A 17172-nucleotide genomic window follows, 5' to 3' on the forward strand; every position below is an offset into this window, starting at 1 on the left:
GCTCCAAGCTCCTTCTCTCTCGACAAGATGGCCACACCGGCGGTACCGGCGAGTGCTCCTCCCGCCACTCCAGCCCCAACCCCGGCTACAGCTCCAGCCTCAGCCCCAGTCCCGGCCCCAACTTCAGCGCCAGCGCCGGCTCCGGCTCCAGCGCCGGTTCCGGCTCCAACTCCAGCCCCATCCTCATCCCCAGATCCCGCGGCAGCGGCGGCTACGACCGCGGCTCCGGGCCAGACCCCGGCCTCAGCGCCAGCCCCAGCGCAAACCCCGGCGCAGTCGCTGGCTGGGCCAGCTCTGCCAGGCCCCTTCCCCGGCGGCCGTGTGGTCCGGCTGCACCCGGTCATTTTGGCCTCCATAGTGGACAGCTACGAGCGACGCAACGAGGGCGCTGCCAGAGTTATCGGGACCTTGCTGGGTGAGTGGTCAGAAAAAAACTGACGTTCTCTTCGACCTCCCACCTCCCCTTTAACTTGCACCCCTTTCTTCTCGTCCCCATCGATCTCTTACCTATTTCTTCATCTGGCTTTTCTGCTGAGACTAATCTTCCCAAGAAACTTAAACATTCTTGCCTGATTGCTGTCACTTTGGGCAACTTTGAGCAACATAAGATGTATAAAGAGTAGTTAGGTATTAAGTAAGTATCGTGTGCCGAATGATTTACATTTTAATTTTACTGATAGCATGTCATATCAGATATGTTCAGCTCCAGTCTACCGAAAACGAGTTCAAACGCTGACGAGGAAGTCAAAGACACTTGATTCCCTAAGCCCAGTGACCACGTTTTCCTCTCCTTATCTACTGGCTAAAAAGCCTTTATATTTATGATATTGCTTAACTTTCAGATAACAACCTTTTCCCTACCCATGTTCCAAATTTGAGGAATAGATGTTTTAGGTTAAAGTAATTTGTAAAACTTAGAACCACTAAAAAGGAATTATTGATAATATATCCTTTTCTCTGAGTACTGCTGGTCCCATCAAATTCATTTTCACTTCATTTTAGGCACTATTTTAGACCCCTTTGTGAATCTATTCCAGTTGCATGTATCATTTCTCTTTCTTATTCTTGAACGCATAATAGTCTTTCTACCATAGAAGACAATTGATGTATTACAAAGAGGACACGATTTGTAGGCAGACTCCACCAAACATATGTCTTAAACACGCACATTCTCCCTCTTTTTCTTTGAGAGTGTAGCATTTTACAGAAACTTCATTAATCCATTATCTTCCAAACGTTGCCATGGTTTTTCTCAAACCGAGCCTTTGTATTCTCTCTGCCACAAGTGCCTTCTCTGCTCTTCCTTATTTGTTTCTCTCCTTTTTTTTTTTTCTTCCTTATTTGTTTCTTTAAGTTCCACTCATCTTCCAGGTTCTTAGGAAAAGTGTTCAGTATTGGTCCTTCATCCCATACTTCCACCCTCACCCACATTCTTAACCTCCCAAAGTATGATAGCATTCTGTGACTGTGCACTGCTTTGAGCTTCTGTAATAAATGATTTTTGCGTCACTGACTTGGCACTCGACAAATACTAATTTACTCTTTCAGCTGCACTGTCAGATTTTCCAAACTCACTGAAGTTATTTACCTGAAGAAACAATTCTCCACCCAAGGTTTGTGCTAAGTACCCCAAATATTACAATTACCCTAATAAGACCAACTGTAAATTAGATCTTCAGATCCCCTTCAAGACAGGGATCAGCTGTTACCAAGGCAGTGCTTCCTGAAGAATGAAGCATGAGTTCTGCTTGCTAGGAACTTACAAATTTTCTCAGACATCAATTCATGAAACATATTTCATTTGGTTAAATGAAGTCACTGGTGTTTCTTATGTACCATAAAACTCTTAGGTAGTAGAATCCAAAGTTTGATAAAATGAGCTCAACTCTAACCCTAAAGATGAAGACATATTCTTGTATAAAAACCATTAGAAGATAATGTGATAAATGCTCTAATAGAAGGGTGTCATAGTGACATAGAAAATATAGAAGACTTACTATTTCAAAATCTTGGAAGTGGTCAAGTCTTTTGAATGCTGATGAGAGGTAAAATAAGAAAGAATATTTATTCATTGGGTTTGGGGACATAGTTTCAGGCAGAAACCATAGTGAAGTGGACTTAGACTGTGGGCAGCATTTGCAGCCCAGGATGAGAGATGCCAGTAGATAAGAGAAAAAAAGAGAAGTCAGGGGACTAGCAGTCTTAATGAGGTCAAGAAACAAATGTAAGTAGTGAGAACGAAGTTATCAGAACTAGAATAGAAGTTTATCATAAAAGACTGACATTTATGTTGAAGGTTCACAGGTAGAAGGTTTCCGGATGATGATAACGGTTAAGGTTGTGACCATGGGATCAGATGGCTGAAGGAAGGTACAGGTGAAGCTCCCTAAGCTGTGTTCTCTGAGACTAGGGAGCTATATGGGTGGTCTTTGTAGACATAATTAAAATCTTTTGGGTAGCTCTGCAAATTAAATTATAGAGAAAGCCTAGAGGCTGAAAACTGAAGGTCACAGAGTAACGGCCTGGAGTAGGAGTGATAGTGGGAAGTAACAGGCAAAGGGAGACCTTGTGAAGGAAGGAGTTGGAGGTCACTCCAGAATTTTAGTTCTCTGAAGAATCCTGGTCCCATCGATGCACATGGCTGAACTTGGAGCTAATGAGTTCAGTTTTTTGTTCATTGACTTTGAGGAGACCTCTGAAAATCTGAAAGCATTTGGGAAGTGCTTGGAGGCTGGCTGTTGGGAGCCTTAGAGTTACATAACACATGGACAATTCTCTCTCACAGGAACTGTTGACAAGCACTCAGTGGAAGTCACCAATTGCTTTTCAGTACCACACAATGAGTCAGAAGATGAGGTGAGTGGGGATTTGAGCTTCTCCTGTGCAGTCTATAGCTGATCTTTTGCTAGGCTCCCCTTAGAGCCCTCCCACACAACATGTGCTCCTAACTAGGGCTCCTGCAGTTCAAAGAGCTGTGTTCTATTTGTATATATTTCACAGGCCTCTTCTGTCTATTGGGGTGGCCTCTCATCTTTTCTATCCATTTTTTTATGGATTTCTGGCTTCTGAGCTTCCTTTTCTGCCTTCTTAGGTTGCTGTTGACATGGAATTTGCTAAGAACATGTATGAGTTGCACAAGAAAGTCTCTCCAAATGAGCTTATCCTGGGCTGGTAAGTCGGGGGGCAGCAGGGATTGGAAGATCTCTCATTGATTGCCAAGGCCTTTTGCTACCAGACCAGACATTGTGCTCCCTTTTATGGAGACAGAGTATTGAAGGTGTATTACCTCAAGGAGCTATGAATTCAGTATGTTTCACTGGCAATTTTGGTCCCGTGAGGCCAAGAATATTTTTTTTGAATTGTAGCTTGTTCCAAGCAAGTGTTACTGGTGGCTTAGAATTTTTCAAGATCTCTTAAGTCAGCTTTGATTTGATTTGATATAGTTTTCAGTGTGTTTATTATTTTGGTATTTGAGTGTCACTGGGTATCACTACCATAGGGCTGTCAGGTACCTGGAGACACGCATGCCTCCATCATGTTTGGTATTGATATCACATGTAGACTTGTGTCCACAGCTATGTTTCGTTTTCTAGGTACGCTACAGGCCATGACATCACAGAGCACTCTGTGCTGATCCATGAGTACTACAGCCGAGAAGCCCCCAACCCCATTCACCTCACTGTGGACACGAGCCTCCAGAACGGCCGCATGAGCATCAAGGCCTATGTTAGGTGATCAGAGTCTTGGGCCACAAGAGCACAAACAGCTCTCTATTTTATTCCGTGCCTGGATGACACCCCACCTCCACCCCAAGCAGGTTTAATCCTTCAGTGTGTAACTCACTGCCTCCTAAGGAAGCCCATTCCTCACTCTGAACAGTTGTCAATAGAAAGGTTTCACTCTGAAACAAAATCTTTCCTAGAAGTTTCCACTCGCTAATCCTAGTTGTACCCCACATTTTTTCTCATTGCTCTTAACTAATTTCAAATGACAGCCCTTTCGGTATTTGAGCAAGCTGTTGTGTTCTTCGTGTCATTTTTTTCTAGAAGTTAATTCTGCATGGTTCCTACAGCCGATTCTCTCATGGTAATTTGGTCACGATCCTTCACCATTTTCACTGCTTTGAGTTACTCCTTAGTCTTCCCTTATCCTTAGAACTGAGCACAGGACTCGGAGAAGTGCAGATTAAAAGATGGCTATCATTTTGGATGTCTCTCTTAACCCAGGATTAATATAGTTTTGGTGACCACAGCATTATAGTATCGTCACATTGAGCTTGCAGGCAGTTAAATGCTGGTTGATGGGAGAAGCTGGAAAGGGCTCTAGTGGCATGCTGAAGAAGGGGTTGCTATAGGAATCAGAAAGACTCTATTCTGTTTCAAATGAAGGTATTTGTTAGTTTATACACTGTTTAACTTTGTGCTCTTTTTGTGTCTGACACTGATGAAACCAGTTAACCAGTATTCAGTAAGACGCAGATGGTGGATACCAAGCCCTTATGGCCACTTGCTGTACCACTAAGCTCTAGCCTTCTCCTGGTTTCTTAGACTTTCCAGATATTTCAGATGCCTCAAGATCCAGTTGGAAGTATATAGTTGGCATAGTAAAGGCATTCACCTTTAGTGAGATGACTTATAGCACCCAATCTAATCTTGGTAAACTAGAGTCATTTTGTTTTTTTAGGCACAGATGAAGGGTTCAGTCCTAGAAAAGACCTGTCTTGTCTCTTCTTTCTGTGGGGGTGGATGTTTAGGCAGCAGCTCCACTGGGAAATCCAGTGTCTTTCCCTCTCATCATTGAAATTCCACAGTGTGAAGTATTCCTCTGAAGGGACCAGGCCAGGTCTGAAAGCCGAATCCCCTATCACAGGCCAAGGGTTTGGTGTGTGGAATGAACCAGGGCAAGAAAACGACTTGCTCCTGTGAGACCTCTGAGATTCAGACCTTCTTATATCAGAACCTTAGAAGCCATACTCTTGGTGTAACTACATTTCCAGCCTGGATTAGACATGAAGACTCTCTCAAGGCTAGCTATTTACCCTGACTTCTCTCTCCCTAGCACTTTAATGGGTGTCCCTGGGCGGACCATGGGGGTGATGTTCACACCTCTGACAGTGAAATATGCGTATTATGACACTGAACGCATTGGAGGTGAGTCATTTTCCCATGCCCTTTTTCAAGGTCTTTGGCATTTTTAATGGGAAGGGGTTGCTGTTCTCTAACAAGGGTAGAGGGGCTTGGTAGGTTAAAGAGGAACAATTGATCTAAGCTTCACAATGACTAGGAATCACAGTCATTCTCCTACATAAGTGAGATTTGAGGAATTATGTGTGAAATTGTTAGAGATGGGACATTATCAACACTAGAGGCTACATAGCTATTCATGTGAGACCAAAACCAGTGATTAGAATACTAGGTGCAGAAGTTGAGTGCTTTCAGGAGGAAGAAAAGCTAATAAGGCCAGAGCAGGGGAGTTTGGGGAAGTCGACCGAGTCCAGAGGGAGGTAGGAAAGTTAGTAGGATGTTGAGGGATCGTCTCTTTCCTGATATGATGACTGAATTCTCTGTCCCTTTTACCCCCAATGCACTCTCACAGTTGACCTGATCATGAAGACCTGTTTTAGCCCCAACCGGGTGATCGGACTCTCAAGTGACTTGCAGCAAGTGGCAGGGTCATCGGCTCGCATCCAGGATGCCCTAAGCACAGTGTTGCAGTACGCAGAAGATGTACTGGTGAGGAGGGGAAAGAAAAGGAAGGAGGAGGGCATAAATCTTCACTCCATTGTCGCCGAGAGATAGGCTGGTGAAATGACAGTCCTCAGTGGTGAGAATTAACTGTTCCTCATGCAGTCTTTCTTTGTTTGGTGCTCAGTCTGGAAAGGTGTCAGCTGACAATACTGTGGGTCGCTTCTTGATGAGTCTGGTTAACCAAGTACCCAAGATAGTTCCTGATGACTTTGAGACCATGCTCAACAGCAATATCAACGTGAGTGCCATCTCCAGGCTTCTGGGAGCCTGCGCCTTCCCCTACCTCAGTATATACACACGGATGTGAAGGGAGTTGATGGGATGGCCAGGAGGGGGACAGAGGAGGGAGAGCTTCACCTTTGGCCCCTTTGCTGTCCAGGTTGGGAGGAAGGAATAGATAGTACACATGCTCGGAGATTCCCTTCTTCCTTGATTTCATTGGCCCAGGTACTGCTGATACTGTGACTTGTCTAGATTCTAGATTGAAAGAAATGCTTAAATTCAGAAAACAAAATGCAATTTGTTTTCCTCATGTGAGTTTATGGACTCCCTTTAATTCTACCCATGGATCTCAACTCAAGCACCCTTAGTCTTTATATCAGTAGAGATGAGAAAGTGTTCTCAAGCATTTTCTTCCTGTCTTTTACCTTCAACTCTTGCTCACCCTCTCTCAACTGTCATTTATCTAGGACTGTCCTCACACTCAGTGTTCACTGTAGAGCTGGCCAAGGCCAACCTTTCTGTTCCCCTTCTACCCACCTCCTCACTCATCATGGCTTCTTTCTCTTCCAGGACCTGCTGATGGTGACCTACCTGGCCAATCTCACACAGTCACAGATTGCCCTCAACGAGAAACTTGTAAACCTGTGAATGGGCCCCAGGCAGCACTCCTGCCATTCTGGGCCCTAACCCTGGGACTCAGAATGGAGTGAAGTAGAAATGGCTTCTTGTGGTTTGAGTCACACTGAGTCAGTCAACTGCTTGTGACTCTAAATAAACATAGCCTCGCTTTTGTAAATGAATTCCATCTTATGTGAGTTTACTTCTGGGTGGAAGAGAGAAAATTGTAGTAGAGCCCATGCAGAAACCAAGAAGTGAGTATTCTGGGTAGAAGTTGGTCCCTGTGTTTGGCATGACTTCTCATCAGTAGTTGCACCCACAGCCAGGCCACTTTAGCTTCACCTGACCCCAGACCAGATAGCCTTCTTAGCGCACTGGTTTACAGGGGCACTTTCTCCCCGCTCTTTTATCTTATGCTCAGACCAAACTGGATCTCAAAAGAAATTGTTTTTTATCACTTCTGTAGCATCTGATATGGGTAGCAGTATAAAGGTTGCCTTAGGTATAGTTGGAAGTACCTAGAGAATGTATGTGCTAGTGAATGAAAAGAGGAGATAAGGGGGTAGATATAGAGCTCAGTCCTCGGTTGCATGAGTCCTGGGAGAAAGACAGCCTTATCCATGGTGAGAACTAGTGGTGCTTTACCAAATTTTTTTCTTGATTTTCAGTCTGGAAGGGTGTCCACTGACATTACGGCGAACTATTTCTTAATGGATCATGTGGTTTCCACAGGAAATGAAAATGAGAATCCATGCAAGGAAAGTAAATGAGAGAATTAGATACTTAATCTGAACTGAAAGAGTAGAGGGTGTGGTTAATGTTTTACAATGCTTGAATAGTAAGATAGAGCTGTTTGCCACTATGGTTCAGCGAGGCAGAATTAGGATCTCTAGGTTAAATTTTTCTCCATTTTAGTGGGGAAAACAAAAGTAAATGATCACTTGCAAAACAGAAAATGAGTGCTGGATCTAATATTTATTGAGCACCTATTATGTTTGGGAGAATTTTTTTTTGTTTTCATATTACGGAGGGAGCTGGGGTTCAGAGAAGTTGAGCATGTTACTTGAGGTTACGCAATAGTGAGTGGTGAAACAGGATTGGAATCTAGGTCTGGATTTTATTTTCATGGATGGCCCTCTGCTTCACAGTTTAGTGGCCCACTTAATTAATAGAGCAAAAATATGACATAACAGGAGCTTATCATAGGGATTGACCAGCTCTGTTGGAGTCTGGGAAGATTCTACCCAGGACATGATATCTGAGCCGGTGTTTTGTGGTGTTTTTGTTCGTTTGTGTTTGTTTTACCAGGAAATCAGGACAGGGTAGTCGAGTCAGAAGAAACACATAAAAAAGCAGAGAAATGTAAAAAGCTTAACGTGCTCAGAACCAAAGAGGCATATGCAAGAGCCAGACCGTAAGGGCCCTTGGTCTGTGGAGGTTGGTGTTTTATCCTGGAAGTTGTGAGAAGGCACTGGATAATTTTAGGCAGATTTAATCAGATTTGGATTTCAGGAAGATCACCTGGTAATAGTGTGGAGGAAGGACAGAAAGGGAAAGAAGTAGAAACAAGGAGACGAGTCAGTCAGAGGGCCACTGCGATTGTTCAGAGAGACTGAGTGCCAGACTCACTCAGTGGCAGTGGGGATGGTGACGAAGACTCGAATTCATGAGGATGGTATAAGGCAGCCTCAAGAGGACTTGGAAACCGATCGAAACATGGATGGTGAGAGATGGGTGGGGTCCAGGATGTTGCCGGTTTCTGATAAAGGTGATTGAAGGAATGGTAGTATATGGAAACTGGCTACCAAAGTGGTGGAAGCTGACAAGCTGCAGAGGTGTGGTCAGAGTCAAGATTAGAGGGGCAGTGTGGAACCAAATGGTGAAGTCTTAAATGCAACAAAAGAACTGTGACTTAGTTAAACTATGGGGCTGTACCAGATCTTTTGGGGCTGTACCAGATCCATTTGTTCATGTAATAGTTACCAAATGCCAAACAGTATGCTAAGCAAAAAGCCATGGTGCCTGCTTAGAATCTACTAGAAGGGACAGATAAGTAAAGAAGTCATTACTTTAGGAATCATAGGTGTTGGAGGTCATGGAAGGCATCTAGTTAGGAAGTGAAATCTAAGCTGGACTTGAATGAGGAAGAGACAGACTGAAAAAGAAGGAAAATGGAGCATTCTAGGCACAAAACAGTATGTGCAAAGGCTCAAAGAAGGACCATGTCACCCATGTGGCTTCATTGATGCTGACCCCATGGCTCAGGAGATGTTTGTAAGGATATCTGGATTTTTTTTTTTTTTTTTTACACTTTTGCTTATTTGTGCACCAGTTGGTTTTTACCATGAATGTTTTCACACATTCTCTATGTTACATGGTTGTGCATATGCTAAAAATATCTTAGAATGTGTCTGGGTGAGATGTGTTGTTTGAGTTCCATGACACCATACTCCCCTGACTTTCAACCTTCTTAACTGCTCCTTTTCAGTGCTTTTTCTTAGTCCTTCCTTCTCTGACTCTCAGTGTTTCATTCCCCAGGGTTGCATCCTGGGTCTTCTTCACTTTCTACTCTATACCCTCTTGACCAGAAAATCTCACCAATGCCTGTGACAGTTACTGTATGTTAAGGATGCCCAATCTCTAGCTCTGGCCCACATTTGGAACTGTTTTCCTGATTCCAGACTAGTTAAACAGACAAGATATACTCATCTGGATGTCTCAAAAGCATCTTAAATTCAGCTTGTTCCATAATGAACTGATTGTCTCTTCCTCTCACACAAATTACTTCTTGAATTTCCTCTGGCGATGACACAACTATGTACCCTGTTGTCAAAACCAGAAACTTTGGATGAATCCTTGATTCTCCTCTCCCTTTCCACCATTATGCCTCAACTAGTTTTTTACAATTCTGTCTGTCATTGTGCTGTAATAAATATATATTTCGTCTTCATCCTTGGTCCTCGCACACAACTATTAAAACCTTTGGAATTTCTTCAGTGATAAGAGCTATAAAGATTTAAAGAGAGTCTTGTTGTTCCTAACAAGCCCCTTTCAACACATCTGAGTTTATATCAATTAAGAAATTTTGGAAAACCTCTAGGTTAGGGGTCCTCAGCGCCCCCCTGGCCACAGACCCTACAGGCCACGGGCTGAATAGCCAGAGATGAGCTGCTGGCTGGCAAGCGAGTGAAGCTTCATCTGTATTTGCAGCTGCTCCCCAGCGCTAGCATCACCCCATCAGCTCCACCTCAGATCATTAGGCATTAGAATTTCATAGGAGTTCCAGTCCCTGGTGCCAAAAAGGTTGGGGACCAGTGCTCTAGGTAACCACAAATGGGGGCTAGTTGTCAGGTGAAACGACCATGTAATGGAAGGTTGGAACTTTCTTAGCTTGGGGAGAGGAGAGGGGCTGAAGGTTAAATTAATTATCAATGGCCAGTGATTTAATCAGCCACGCCTATGTAATGAGTTCTCCATAAAAACCCAAAAGGACAGAGTTTGGAGAGTTGCTGAGTTCGTGAACAAGAATGCATTCAGGAATAAGGTGCATGCCAGGAAGGCAGTGCACCCCAAACTCCACAGGTGTGTCATACTTCCAGACCTCACTATGTGCCTCTTCCTCTGGCTGTTCGTTCATGTCCTCTGTAATAAATCAGTAATGATAAGTAAACTATTTTCCTTAGTTCTGTGAAGCACTCTAGCAAATTAAACGAAAAATCAAGGAAGGAAGTCAGAGGAAGCTCCAATTTATAACTTGTTGGTCAGAAGCACAGGTGACAACCTGGACTTGGCGACTGGCATCTGAAGAGGATCAGGGGCCGGCGAGGGGAGGCAGTCTTGTTGGACTGAGTCTTTAGCCTTGGGATCTGATGCTACCTCCAGGTCGGTAGTGTCAGAATGGAGTTAAATTGTGGGACACTCAACTGGTGTCTGAAAATTGCATGGTGGGAAAATCAGCACATTTGGTCATAGAAGTGTTTGCTGTGACAAGTGTAGAGAAAAACAGTTTTCCTATTCACCGTCTTTGAACCATTCTCACAGTGGCCACACTGCTCTCTGTAAATCTGACCAGGACATACCTCCGATGAAATATATTCAGAGGCATCCCATTGCTCAGGACAAAGGCCACACCTATAACAATCTGGCTCATCATACCTTGCCCGACTCCAGCTCCATCACACTCCCAGCCGAGGCTCCATTTGTACTTGCTCTGCCCTCTGCTAGATCTATGCCCTTTTAGTTGGCTAACTACTACTCATCTTTTAGGTTTTAATCTAAATGTTGCATCCTCTTGGAAGGTGTTCCTATACCATGATCTCATGACATTCTCTCATCTTGGCATTTGTTTTGGGCTTGTCTATTGATCCTTTATTAGAACACAAGCTCTACGAGGGCAGAAACTATCATCAGTAGTCATTAGGAGCCTTTGGAGAGGGCCTGGAGGGATGAAGCATGCCAGATGTGAGGTTATTTGTTTTACCCATTTATTCTGCAGATATTTAGTGATGTTTAGTGTGCACCAAACATAGTGTTGGACACTGGGGATATAAAAGTAGAGGAACCATGCCCTCTGCCCTCTATGGGTTTTACTGTTATGGGGAAGACGCACAGAAATAAACAATTATGACCAAATGCAATGATTGCTATAAAAGAGAGAGGAACAATTCTTAGGAAGACACAAGGACATGCTTAAATCTGTCTGAAAAGGGAATTCAGTCTTGAAAGACATTGGGATTGGGCACAAAAGAAGAAGAGCTTTAAAGAAAGGAATGAAGGTCAAAATACCCTTAATTCTACAGTGGCTCATATAGTTGTGTTTTCAAGGATACGGCAGCTTAGAGGTAAGAATAGGGTTGCAATAACAGGCACAACACAGTATTTCTGCTTTCTCTGTGGGGACATCTGCCTTCTCAGATCCTCCTAAAAGTCGTCAGGGGTGTCTTACAAGTTCTCCGCACCTGGAGTCAAATTTTAACTAAATTTTCATAAAATTTTCATTGTATGTGCCAGTAACAGAAGTTCCTACAGGGCTAACAAAAATTCCAGTGGTCCCCTTTTCTGATGTCTCATAAAAGGGCAAACATTTGCATTTGGTGATCTACGCTGTGATTAAGTCTGTCTCTGATGGCCTGTCTGATCTGTCCTGATCTATCTTCTGTATCACTGGGGGTTGCCGGCCCTGAGCTTATATCTCTGTTCCAGGATGAAGGTCGTCAGTCTTATAATGGTCTCTGCCTACAAGTGTTGGTCCTTGTCCATGATGATGGACCACAAGTCCAAGCAACTGCTCAGCTCTGTGCCCAAGGTTTTCTGAGTTGTGACCACTAGAGGGTTCCCTCGCACCACTTAGAGCCTGCTCTTCACACTCCTTTAGTTCCTGAGCAGTTTTCTACAGGCCTACAGAAAAATCATAGTCAGCTTTGGAGAGGCCAGGGCAGTGCAGAATGAATGAACAAAGCTTCTAGAGAATGAATGAACAATGCTTCGTTGGCCACTTTTGAGCCATATTGATGATACCAAAGCATCTTTCTCTATACTTAGCCCCAAAACACTCCAAAGAAACAATGTATTTGAAAATGTGTTTTGGAAATAGTTTTCGGTAAAACTCCTAGGGCCCACTCCCCTTCCAATCAGACTGTAATCTATAAAACCTCCATATAAAAGTCCTAGAGCTTCCATTTCCCAGGAGAAACACTGGCCTAGGCCCTGATGACGAAAACAAGGTTTTGGGGCTTTTCATCCAGGGAAGGGATGGTGCCGGAGCTAGTATATAGTCCTGGGATCCCTACAAAAGAACCTGGCCTCTCCACATGGTACTAAAGTTTTTGGCAGGTGAATGAGGGGCACTCAACAAGCTCTGGAGGTTGGAAGAAGGAAATAGTATAAGACAAAATCACATCCAGTCCCAGGTAAGACTGCTCAGCTGATTGGGGGTGCAAGAGATGGCTTGAAGTTAAGGGTTAGCTGAGAATGGAAACCCCAAACTTAGACTTAAAAATTAGCTGGAATACGGAACATACTTAGCTGGGTCTCTTAAAAGCAGAACATGTAACAAGGACTTGGGGGAAGGTATTTTATGTGTAAAGCGATCTGTACAAGATTCCTAGGGTTGCCATAAAGAATATCACAAACTTGTTGGCTTAAAATAACAGAAATTTATTATCTCACAGTTCTGGAGACCAGAAGTCTGAAATCAAGGCATGTTCTAAGTATTGGGGACACAGCACTATATATATATCAGCTGATAGTTTAATGCACGTTCTATATTCTGAAGAACACTGACCCAGTCCAAAGTTTTATCCCAAAGCTGGTTCCTTAGCTGAGCCTTTAATAGGCATTCTCACTTTCTACCCTTTGTTTCCAGGTAATGAAGTATATGGCAAGACCCCTTCTTACACAAAATTGTCAGGCATCCTTTACCATAAAATAGACCTTTCAGCTGAGTCTTCACTATGCAGGATCTCAGGTTGATAATTACAGCTTATAAGCCACCAGAAAAATACTACAGACATAGAAGATAAATCCATATTCAGAAATGGTCTCAGTTCCAATAAAGACACACTGCTGCCCTACCCAGGATGGAAAGAGTCTGATGTAATCAACTTCCCACCAAGTGCTGGGGCATTCTCAAGGAATGAGGATCCGGCCTCTGTGACTGCAGATGAGCAGACTGAAACAAATACTCATGCACAAATGGTTTATTAAGAAAGTGTCTCAGTGGTGTGATCATAAATGATTAACAGCTGGCTCTCTGGAAAGAAAATTGAAAAGCCTCCATTCATAGCATTTGCCAATTTCCATGAATACTCCGTGGTGAATGCTCCCACCATGGCCAATTTAAAGCTACCGACATGACATTTCTGAACGTGGAGTTAAGAAATGCAAACAATCGGCTCTTGGCACTAGCCAGCTCCAGAACACTGCTGACATGCTGCCACAGGAGACATGGAAAGGAGCAGATGGAGGAGGACAAGAAACGGGAAGTGAAGCAAGAGTGTGATCTCAGACAAAGTCCCACGGAAGTTAGAGTCAACCTGATCCTATGGGGAGACTGGAGTACAGGTTACACCCAAGGCAAGGATGCTGCACTTTCATACTGTCAGGGGTTAGGTAAGGGCCATCCAGGGTGGAAGTAAATTCCTAGGTATCTACTGCAGTTTGTGTGGGCGAGCAAAGTGGCCCCAGCAGTGTGAAGGCAGTCCTCGGAAGAAGAGGTAAAGGTGTTGGGATTTAGAAGTAAAAGTACATCAAAGCTGTTGGCAAAAGTGGAAGGTGGCCTGGACACACAGACTAGTAAAAAGGGAGCCAAAAGATCTGAGTGAAGCATCAATGTCTGCTGCACCATCTCACTTACTGTAGGCCATCTCCATATCCAAGCTTCAGGGGGCGGGGGCGACCACAGCAAATGTATTAGACCCGGGTCCTGGTGTCCTTGCCAGAACATTTGATCCTGAGTCACAGGAGGGTGCTCCCGGATCAATAAGCTCTCTACATCTAACCTTATATTCTCTCTCCAGCCTCCTCCCTCCTGAACATCTTCAAGATGGGCTCCTATACTTATTCTCTCTGCTCTTACTACTACTACATTGTATCAGATAAGGTTTAAGCCAAGAAGCGGAACCCTCTCTCCAAAAGAGGACAAAGTCCTTTGTCAATCTTTGGGTGATGTGCATTTCCCTTCTGAATGAGTCATACTCCCCTTTTGGTATCAAGTAGCTTAAATACTGAGAGGAAAGTTTGATTACTATTTACACGTATGGTATTAGATGGCATGGGAATAGGAGAGAAGGAAAAATATTGCTATATATATATATACACATATATATTCATATCAGGGGAAGAATAATTCTATCAGAAAATGAGGCTCAGCATAATTTAGGGGTTCAAGGCCCCCAACTTTATCAAAATCTGCTCATGTGTCCCCTTACCAGTTTTCAGGGCTGCACTGAAAGCTCCTTCTTAGCTTCTATGACCTCTGCTCTTCCAAGATGTCTAGGATGTAGCTTTCCTACAGCTTTCAGTCCTGGCTCAGGACACCTGGCCTTGGGCTTCTTATTTGTACTTTTAGGGGTGTCAGAATTTGGAGCTGAAAGGTTGGGAGCCCAGTACACTTGCTATTGGCTCTTATGCCTATAGAGTTCTTTTATACCAGCTACCTCATTCCCTGGTGAGGTAGAATGTGTATTTATTACTACTGCCTCCAGTGGGCTCACCAAGGCAGGCTGCAGGGGCCTGGCATCCAGCACCCAATGTTGGCCTCAGGAGGGCTCTACAACTGCTAGTGCTGAGCTAACCTAGGTTGGAGCGGAATGATGCTGGAGAAGGACTTGCCTTCTTGAGGGAGTCCTTTCTTAGGTCCCATTGCCTTTCCATCAGCCCCTTGGAGAAAGGACATCTATGGAGGCTTGTCTTAATAACATACCAGTCAGGAGCTGTGGCTTCTGGTTCTGCAGTGTCTGTGGGAGGTGCCACAAATTCCATACATTCTCCAGATAAGGAAGTTCACCCTTCACCCCTTCCCAAACAATGAAATAAGGCTTCACACACTTGCAACAAGTTGATTCTGGAGCCTAATCTACCACCCTGAGGTCATGGCTATGCGAAGAGTCTCACTATCAAGGTATGGTTCAGGAACAGGAGTTCTACTTAGGAGTCAGTCCATATCTTCAGTCTGCGAACCCCACAAGGGAGTAACAAGTGTCTGCTTGCTATCTAATGCATTTCGCTGAGGACTGGCCCTTGGTAAATACTGGTTAATGATGCATTTAGGCAGCTCTGAGGACCATGGAAAAACCAGTCAGTACAGAGATGGCAGCAAACTCCAAAGCTATTGAGACCAGAAAGTTATGTGAGAGAAGCTGGCTGGGGCCTGAGGGCCACGAGAAAACCCATGCTCTCTGTAAGGAGAGCAGCCACTTCTCCACTCTGCCTGCCATGCTGAAGGCAGGTCCACGGGTGCCAGATATTCTTAGTTTTCAAGAAACGGCTGTTAAATCTCCCAATTTTTAAGTGTTGTCAATTTAGTCAATGAAAAAAATCAAACCTGTACAGGACAAGCAAAACCACTTGTGGGCTGATTGCATCAGGTGCGCTGCCAGTTGCAAGACCTGTAACTAAGGGTTAACAGGTAAGTCTAGTTTCACGGAGTTGCTCTGATCCTTGGATTAGCGTAGTTCAACCCCTGCTGCCCTGCACTCCACCTCCAGGGTACTTAAGCGCCTCCACCCGCCTAGTCCTGACGTGTTACCGCAACCTCCCCACAACCGCACTGAAAGGTCCTTCTTAGGCTTCCAAGACCTCTGCAAGAAGATTATACCTGTAAATCCCCGCAGCTCAGAGTGGGGGAAGGGAAAGGAGAGGAAAGTGGGGCGGGGCAGACTGGAAGGCCTGCGCCAGCTCTCCTTCCCCACCCAGCTCCACCCGGGGGACCGGGTTCTCCTTAGCTTTCCGTTGGGCCACCCTCGCCCACGTGTAGACAAAGAAGAGGCTCTCTGCTAATTGAGCCAACACAGCTGGATTTAATGAAGCGAATGCACGAAGGAAAATAAATAAATGGATGGCCTAAAAATGAGAATGTTTATAGAGCTTGGTCCTTGGAATCTAAGGAGGGCACAATACGCTAAATTTGGCCGAAGGAATTCAGTAGGGGAGGAGAGATGGAAAAGTGGATTTTCACTGGAGAGACGAGGAGGCTGAGCCCCGACAGTTTTAGGAGGTGGACTCCGGTGTAAAAGGACCTCCATAGGGCGTGGGGGGGAGCAGAAGGGAGGGGAAAACCTCGAAATTCTGGAGATAGGTAGTCTCATTCCTGAGAAGGGTGGCAATTGACAGTGGAAGGTTGGAGGGGGTGAAAGAACCCCCCCACAAACTCCAGAAAGGAGGGGGCATCTCTGCAAAGGGGACTTGACTAAGGGGAGCGTAACCCAGACTAAGGGAGAGTCGACAGCCTCTTAGCAGTCCCTGTCCCGGGAAGGTTTGAAAACACCGTGCCCTAGCGACGCCGGAAAAGATGGAGCGGTTGCCATGGCGACGTGGAGCACACATCAGAAATAAATAAATAAGCAGTTGGGTCTACAGCAGCCGCGCCCCCGCGGGACTCAGCGCGGGGGAGGGGGCCCCTCGGGCCCGGGTCCCCGCAGCCTGCGCGTCCCCGCCATTGGCGGAGCCAGAAGGGGGGTCCTCCGCCCGCGCCCCGGCCCGGCCGGCAGCTAGCGAGCGCCGAGCCCCGCGCAGCCTCTGCCGCCGTTCGCGGATCCCGGAGGGGAGCGAGGAGGCGGCGATGGAGGGAGTCAGCAGCCACCGGACCCTGTCCTACAGCCGCTGGAGCTACGACAGGTAGGGCGGCCGCCTGAAGGATGGGCTCCGCGGGACCCCTCCAGGTGGCCCTGCGTCGGCGCTCCTCGATGTTGCACTTTCGCGGGAGAAACCCGCAGATGGGGAGAGCTCAGACGCCCCCAGGCCGGACTCGGACCCTTGAGCATCCGCGACGTCGGTACTGAGAGCCTCGGGTGTCTGAAACCTGAGCGTAGCGAGGGTGTCCTCACAGCTGCCTGGGAGAGCTGTCGGAGCAGGGCATGGGCGGGGC

General features: G+C 45.4%; 2 protein-coding genes across 4 annotated transcripts in view; both read left to right on the top strand.

Annotated features, from left to right (window-relative positions):
• Positions 1 to 6769, top strand: EIF3F (eukaryotic translation initiation factor 3 subunit F). The gene is made up of 8 exons (XM_006905612.2): positions 1 to 415; positions 2786 to 2856; positions 3092 to 3171; positions 3594 to 3731; positions 5059 to 5150; positions 5596 to 5732; positions 5872 to 5985; positions 6540 to 6769. The coding sequence occupies exons 1-8, from the start codon at positions 28 to 30 to the stop codon at positions 6615 to 6617; spliced, it is 1098 nt and encodes a 365-aa protein (XP_006905674.1). The 5' UTR covers positions 1 to 27; the 3' UTR covers positions 6618 to 6769.
• Positions 6770 to 16806: 10037 nt separating this feature from the next.
• TUB (tubby bipartite transcription factor) overlaps positions 16807 to 17172 on the top strand; it is a 79716-nt gene continuing 79350 nt past the window's right edge. For 2 of the 3 annotated variants that reach the window (XM_025038784.1, XM_025038782.1), the window contains exon 1: positions 16852 to 16922. In XM_025038784.1, coding sequence (XP_024894552.1) covers positions 16867 to 16922 — 56 coding nt within the window. In that variant the 5' untranslated portion in view covers positions 16852 to 16866. Of the gene's footprint in view, positions 16923 to 17172 lie in introns of all 3 variants that reach the window. The other variant, XM_025038779.1, reaches the window with a different exon arrangement.

The sequence above is a fragment of the Pteropus alecto genome, unplaced genomic scaffold, assembly GCF_000325575.1.
Source record: "Pteropus alecto unplaced genomic scaffold, ASM32557v1 scaffold461, whole genome shotgun sequence".
Lineage (NCBI taxonomy): Eukaryota > Metazoa > Chordata > Mammalia > Chiroptera > Pteropodidae > Pteropus > Pteropus alecto.

Bases quoted from the DNA above. Each gene is read 5' to 3' on its own strand.
- EIF3F (XM_006905612.2), top strand. From the start codon at position 28: ATGGCCACACCGGCGGTACCGGCGAGTGCTCCTCCCGCCACTCCAGCC. The intron at 416-2,785 runs GTGAGTGGTCAG...TCTCTCTCACAG, and splicing joins AGTTATCGGGACCTTGCTGG to GAACTGTTGACAAGCACTCA. The intron at 3,172-3,593 runs GTAAGTCGGGGG...TTCGTTTTCTAG, and splicing joins AATGAGCTTATCCTGGGCTG to GTACGCTACAGGCCATGACA.